This window comes from Triticum dicoccoides, chromosome 6A, assembly GCF_002162155.2.
Source record: "Triticum dicoccoides isolate Atlit2015 ecotype Zavitan chromosome 6A, WEW_v2.0, whole genome shotgun sequence".
Classification (NCBI taxonomy): Eukaryota; Viridiplantae; Streptophyta; class Magnoliopsida; order Poales; family Poaceae; genus Triticum; species Triticum dicoccoides.
Window position 1 is genome coordinate 578774739 of NC_041390.1, and position 7497 is coordinate 578782235.

A 7497-nucleotide genomic window follows, 5' to 3' on the forward strand; every position below is an offset into this window, starting at 1 on the left:
CTCCTGCCATCTCCATGTAGATTGCCCCTGCATCATCATGCACGCCACTGATTCAGCCTAGCTAGCTGCAAACGGTCAATTCGAGCATTCATAGCGAGTCAGCCTCTGGTATACTTTAATCTTCATGCTCGTGTTGGCCAGGCTCTCCTATACGCAACCAAATAGTTTTTCTTGCATCCAGTTGGCCTGTTTGGGAGAGCCAAAGGCAACTAAACATGCCCTTACTCACGTTTTGCTACAACGATGAGTACATATATAAATACATTATGCTCTCTATTTTGAAGGTCTATCATTCAATTGAGGTGTTCCATTTTGGGTAAGACTCACGATTTTGACAGGTTCAACGATTTTTATTGAGGTTATTTTGGGTTTGGTTCATAGTTTTTATTCCATTGAGGTGTTCAATTTCAGGTCTGGTTCATAATTTTGACCGGGTCAATGATTTTGATTAACGTGTCCAATCTCAAATTTGGTTCATGATTTTGACCGAGTCATTGATTTGTCAAATCAATCAGCAACAACCAGCCTATAAAAGCACATGAGTCACGTGCAACCTCTCATCGCCCAGCAAAAAATAATCATCAACATGTGACACTGTAGCAAGGTTTTGGTTACCGAATAAGACATTTTTACCGAGGGGGGCTGATAAACGCGGTTACCACGGTTACCGAGAAATACCAAGAAATACCAAGAATATTTCAAACAAATTTTATAATTGAATTTTGAATTCAAATAAGTGAATGAACGAACATTTGAACCAGAGACCTCTTAGAACAGGAACTAGGTTGCTACCCAACATGCGAGAACCAACTCTCATGGCATTAATTAGATCCTACATACTTTAGTATAAATTGAGTGATTAAATTCAAAAAAAATCAAAACACTGGTATTTTTACTTGGTACCGGGATTTACCCAGGGGCACGGAAATACGCGGTAACCATAGAAAATCTTGAAATTTCGACCGGTAACCAAAACCTTGCACTGTAGTACCAATACTGTACATGTGATCGTCAACATAAGAAATTTTCCCACATATATATGGGTTGATTGGCAGATAACACAAAATCACACCTCTAGAAAAGGCCCACTAAAACAGTGCATTATAAAAAGGAAAAAAAAAGTACATCATCATCTTTCTCAGGCACCAAAGCAAATCCTCACAAAGGAAACAACACAGCAAAGCACGCACAACCCTTATAATAACTTACTAGACTACAAGCTAGAACTAGTCAATGTACCCATCATTGCTTGTAGCTTGCAGCAATATTACTCGTCGGCACATACATTTAATGTATTTATATTTTTTCAAAAAAGCTTTCAATCTATTTATCTTCAATCATGATAGTACAACGAACATCATAAATAATAAAATGTACATCCAAATTCGTAGACCACCTAGCGACGACTACAAACACTGAAGCAAGCCACGGTGCGCTGCCATCATCGCCCCTCCCTTGCTGGAACCGGACAAAACTTGCTATAGTAGACAGTCGAAAAGTCATCGTGTTAAGACCCCATATAACAAGCGCATCACTGTCGCCGATGAAGAGTGGCATAGATCGGAAGGATCCAAACTGAAAACACATAAACGTAGATGATCAAGGACGAAATCCGAGCAAATCCACTAAAAACAAATCCACCCGAGACAATCTCCACACTCATTTATGATGCTAAACGCAACATCAGGACGGCGGCTAGACGTGAAGAACTTTATTTCATTTTTAAGGAGCCGTCACCATCTACTCTTCCTGGACAAGATACAAACTCAAACACAACTGAAACATCTAAAACAAAGCCCTTCCGCGGGCAAGGGCCGGTACATGGCCCTAAAGGAGACGAGGTGGACCAACGGTGGCGCCGACAGGAGGCAGCTGCGTGAAGAGGCGTCGTGGCACATCACATTCACCGTATACACAACTGCTGAAATTTTATGATTACACGGCATTTATGGAATTCACATGTGAGCACACACATTAGGGTCGAGCAGAACACAAGATGAGTTCCGCGACCAATCGTCATGTAAACACATCAAACTTTTGTTCCAACGCACCAGTACACCAACATTTGCATACCGAACATCAAGCCGAGAACTATGGGCTGCAAAGCACTGTGAGATACACTATCTCTGAAGTCCTAACACGCCAGAAATAAAGCCAAGGATGAGTTGCCTGACCACACCGGGGCACGGAGGACCCCTTATTACGTATACCGGTCGCTTGACTGGCCAAAATGACCGGAGAAGCTGAGATGGTGGGCGTGATGGTGGAAGAAGTCGTCGTCTTTGCGCGCCGCTTGAATCATGGTGAAGGCGGGAGCCGGGGCGGCGACTCTCTTGCTGTTCTCTTGGGAGGACATCGCCTTGGACACCGAGTTGGTTCGGTCTCCGGCTGGGCCGCTGCCTAGCCGTAGATGGGTCGAACCCAGGGAATTCGCGCCATCCGCAATGGCCTTGGTGCAGGCACTGCCAGACTGCTGCTGCTGCTTCAGCTGTTTGGAATTGAGGAAACGTCCCCCGGAACCTCTTGCCCGCTTCATCGCGTGAAGATGGCGCGACTCGTGGAGGTAGGGCTGCAGATGGAGATTGCGTTCAAAGTCAGGCCAAGCAGAAACGAGTAGCGATACAAATGTTATGTTATTTTTCTAGAAATACAAAAGTTTTCATTTCACATAACCATAGGCACTATATGAGCTTCTTATAAGTTGCGAGGGGCAAGAAATATTAATTAACAATGGCAAAGTAAACAAAGGACAAGCGACAAGAACCTTTCTGTTTTTGGTGAGTTTATTCTGGGCCTCTAACTTAGCGCGCAGCTGCCTTCGCCGGAGAATCCCATTATATTGTTTGGGATTGACAAATATGGGCTCATCCGCTGCTAGTTCGACGGGCAATGGAACTCTTGCCGTTGCAGATGCCCCTCCGCCCGCCATGAGGGGCTGGAACTGTTCCATGTACAACTGGTCAGTCATATCCATGAAAAATTGAAAATGTACATAGGAATGCCTCATGTAGTGCCAATAATTATGATTTACATATGGCCTTGCCGATTCACTTTGCCTGTCTAGCTGCTGATATAGTACCAACCTAGGAAAATGGTTGAAGGCATCTTCCGTACCGTATGACAAGGTAACACTGCACAAGTACTATTGGTCTCAGGCTGTACATGATTGCAATAACAGAACCGCAGCAGCAATATATGCAGATCTGGCTGATCACTATACAAGAGCAGGACAGGTCACTTACTTTCTCTAACTATAACTAGTGCCTAACAGGACGCCACATGCGTCTCAGGGAGTTGCAGGTACACTACTGGTGCAGCCATAGATTGATAGATATGTGATTACGAAAGCAAGGTTTGGAGCAGGAAGCACCAACCAGCCTTCCAGAGCAATTACCACTGCTCTGAAAACCTAGGAATTACCTACAAGCTGGTACCACATACATCCGACCTCTACATAACTAGAAGCACAGAGCCTTTACAAAGCCACGAGAGTTCAAGCAAATCAGAAATACATGATATTCTTTAACGCATAAGGAAGAACAGCCGGAGGCAACGGAGGACTGGGTATATAAAACTAGTGGGTATGTGGATGAGATAGAAATGAAATCTGGTTCATGCAAACAAATGATATAGGCCATAACACGATATTCTCATCACGGCCTACTAGAAAATAGTGATCAATAAAGAATTCAAGAATCAAAACCACCAGCACATTTTCCTAACCACTGTAATTGCTCATAACCATAAAACAGCTGTTTTATCAAGGGAAAAATACAAGTTAATGTAAATGGAAAATTTTAGTGCATTCTCATTAGTATCTTGCTTACAAATAAAACCTGCCATTAGAGTTCATGGTATACTGGTGATTTAACACCCATTCATGTTTGTGTTAAGATGATTTTTGCGAGGAATCACCGGGGGAGAGTGTGGTCCCCACCTCTTATGTTATATGAGCAGATTATGTTAAGTTTAAACCAGGCCGTCTCTACTTGAAAACTTTTATATCAAAAAAAAATGCAAACTACTAACCCATTTTAACCTTCTACATACATGATATCATTGCAAGATGGACTGTTGAAAGAATGATAAGCGAATCCACTCAGCGTGTATTCAGATTATTATATGCGTTGATTAAAATGCTATAGGTTTATAACCTCCCTCAGTGATGAATTAAAATATAGTCGGAGTTGACAATTTGATAGCGTGCAAAAAACATATTTGAAAGACATACCATAGCCCGTGACCCATAGGCCGCCCAAACTCCAGAACCAGAATCGTTGAACGGGTATGAAATGCAAGCCTGAATGATATGTGGAAATATGTTATCAGTCACACACCCCGGAATCAAAGAAAGAGGACTGAATCTCTTTTTTGTGTATCCTAAACGAAGTTCAGTTCGTCCTAAGAGCTTACCATTGGGTGGCCATAGTCAGTGTTTTGACCTGCATATACAGAATGCTTATCACCAAAAGTCAAAGTTGACCTCATATGATCGTCAACCGATTTCCCAAAGGAGTCACCTGATGAAAGAATGGGACGCTGTATTATTGCAGAATGAAAGATAACCAAATGAATCAACAGTTACGGCCCTACACACTCAGACCAGATAAATCGAGTTATCAACCAGATTATTTACTAGGTTGATATTTCTGATGCTAACCAACTGAAGGTCGAGAACGACATCACAATGCTGTCTGTTCATGTCTTTATCAGCTCTCACCAAGTGTCATCAGGAACAGCTAGCGCATGCAATTTCTTGTAGGAAGCTATACTATTAAACTATGGTTAGTGAAATAACAAGGCCAAATTAACACAAACAGAGGAACTAGCGCAGGGCGTAGGTACGGGGCAAGGTTGTTAACTGTTTCTGCTACCTCTAGTAAACAAAACGCAAGGGGTCAATTATTTGCCGGCCAAGCGATAATTAATGGCGATGATGGCATCCCAATTCCCAAGAACATGCATGTAGACAAGGAGCTGCTCAAGGCCAAAAGTCAAGAACAGCTCCCAGCCCAAATCCACCATCCCATAATCCACACGCCATCAAATTAAAAGAGCAACTGTGTGAGAGTGGGAGATCCTCAAGACCAGTCAACTGCATCCATGCCCACCGGCTGACATGCAAACCAAATCCATAAATATCATGCAAGATTCTCCCAGCCAAGAACCACGGGAGAAAGATTCACGTTCTGACCACGAAAATATCTAGCAAGATGACGCAGGAGGCGAGAAGCAATCCACAGGCAAGCTACCAGCAAAGGATAACCGCTACCGGGGGGCGGAACGATCGGAAAGACCTAGAGGTAGATGGGAAAACCTTTGGGGTCGTAGGCGGAAGACGAAGAAGAGGGGAGAAGCATGGCTCCCACGCGCCTCCTTCTCCCTCCCGCCGCCCTCTCTCGGTGCGTCCGCCCCCGGGAAACTAGCTTGCCTCCGCCGTCCCTTTGCGCTCCCTCTCTCTGCCCCCCGCACGCCCCTCCTCGACCGTGTCACTCCCTCCCTTTGCCCACTTGGGGCTCCCCCTTTTATCCTTTGTTCCAAGTAACACCCTCAGCTCTTATTTTATTGCGTCTCCGTGTGTCTGCATCTGGTGCGCCATTTGCACTATTGCATTATGCTGCCCAAGTGGGAGAGAACATTGGCAATACAAAATTGCAAATGGTTTGGCTTCCCCCACAGCAAATTCCAAGTTTGAGCTGGGTTTTTTTTGTATGGAGGAGAAGGGGAGTGGTTTTATAGTATAACCCACGGAGGAAACCGATGTGTTTCCTAGTTCTAGGTTATGAGCATATGTTGCATCATTGTAATTCGCGAGGCCTGGTTTAACCGTGACAGAGACAGACATTATCATGACCATGTATAGTTGTTGCAACATGATGTTGGTTTGCTCGAGGGAAAGTAATGGGTGAATTTGTAACTGTGCAAGTTGATGCTAGTGACAACATAGGTGGCGTGGAGATTTTTACTGCTTAGTTTACTTTTTACTGTAGTTGTGTATGAGTTATATTTTCTTATGGAGAAGAGCCCAATGGTTTTATAGTTTAACCCGGGAGGGGACCAGTTCTTGGTTATATAGAAATGTCATAGTTATTCGTGAAGACCGGTTAAACAGTGATAGAGACAGACATTATCATGATGATGTATGATTTTATTAGTTGTTGCTAAAGAATTTTGGTTTCCTCGAGAATAAAGTGACATGTAAATTGATAACTGTGCAAGTTGATGCAAGTGACAACGTAGTGATGTGAAGATATTTTGATGTTTAGTGTACTTTTTGTTTACGAGAGCTGACATAAAAGCAATGACGGAGGCTAACATTATCATTACCTGATTCAATCGATTGTGAAAACAATATTTTTTTTTATCGTTTTGTTTGAAGAAGTAACAGAAATTTGATACAACACAACTTGATGCAAGTTAAAGCATAGTAATGTAATGGGTTTTACAATGTATTTTTTTCATGAGTGCAATGCTCGTAGTAGAGACAAGCCATGTGAGACCTTCTCCTTCAAGGACCATACATCATATAGAAAATACTTGACACGATGTCAGCTTTAATATTTTGCATAGTTAATTCGTCGCAATAGAAAATGAAATGTGCATATGTTTACTTACACGGCTGTCTGAATCATACCACATACTACTTGCTTGACAAAATCATTTTGTCGAATATATATGCCACATACTACTGTCAATGAAATACTATATAGCCGTCACCTAAAAACCCTTTTGCACAAAAAAGAAAGAGAAGTGGTCCAAGCCCTTGTACCCATAGCAAGAAGCATTGTGGATGTCATGCATGCACTCATGGTAACCAAACAGGGAGAAAATATATATGCACTAAACACCATGACTTGCCAAAATTTCCTGTTGGCAACGTCAAGCCATGGCCCACCCGTGACCCGGCTACCATTCATGAAGTCACCGTTGCTGCCGAGGGCCTGTGGTCGCGCATCCAATGCGGCTGCCTGCTGTGGCCCGGGAAAGTCCTTCTGTGGCCGGTGTAGGCAGGTCCTCACTAAATAAGCTGCTGTTTTTCAAAAAAAAAAAGAACTTCTACAGGAAATGCATGGGGCCAGCTCCACTGGACCGGCGAAGCCCCTTTTTTATCGCCGGCTGAAAAATTTCGGTCCAGTTGCGTCACAGAAGATCAATTTTTTTGAGGTTAGGACTGAATTTGACGTCGACGGATCCAGGCCGAACCCGGTGGCGCCGGAGGAAACAATGTTGGCGCGAAAACTGGTGGACCCGCTTAGTCAACGGCAGTGCGTCGCCGAGAATCTTCGTCGTCCTCATCGCCTTGGTTTCTCGCGGGAATCAATGTGAAGGCTGCCACCGGTTAGCCTTCCATTGATTCACGGGCGGCGCAGTAAAGACGCACCACCGCGCATCCCATCCCTTCCCGCCATGCGTCCACGTCATCCTCGTCGGGCTCCCATTCCTCCGGGTCGCCTGCGCTCCTCCCCGTCAAGCTGGAGCCACAGGAGACGCCGCTCG

General features: G+C 44.0%; 1 protein-coding gene across 1 annotated transcript; it reads right to left on the reverse strand.

The window, feature by feature from the left end:
- Positions 1–1997: 1997 nt before the first annotated feature.
- Positions 1998–5473, reverse strand: LOC119318105 (nuclear transcription factor Y subunit A-4-like). The gene is made up of 5 exons (XM_037592624.1): positions 5318–5473; positions 4414–4520; positions 4232–4300; positions 2765–2941; positions 1998–2569 (listed from the first exon to the last, which is right to left on the reverse strand). Exons 1-5 carry the CDS (start codon positions 5358–5360, stop codon positions 2201–2203), a joined length of 765 nt encoding a protein of 254 aa, XP_037448521.1. The 5' UTR covers positions 5361–5473; the 3' UTR covers positions 1998–2200.
- Between the last annotated feature and the right edge of the window lie 2024 nt (positions 5474–7497).

Bases quoted from the DNA above. Each gene is read 5' to 3' on its own strand.
- LOC119318105 (XM_037592624.1), bottom strand. From the start codon at position 5,360: ATGCTTCTCCCCTCTTCTTCGTCTTCCGCCTACGACCCCAAAG. The intron at 2,942-4,231 runs GTATGTCTTTCA...TACATGGAACAG, and splicing joins CCTATGGGTCACGGGCTATG to TTCCAGCCCCTCATGGCGGG. The intron at 2,570-2,764 runs GTTCTTGTCGCT...CTCCATCTGCAG, and splicing joins AACTCACCAAAAACAGAAAG to CCCTACCTCCACGAGTCGCG.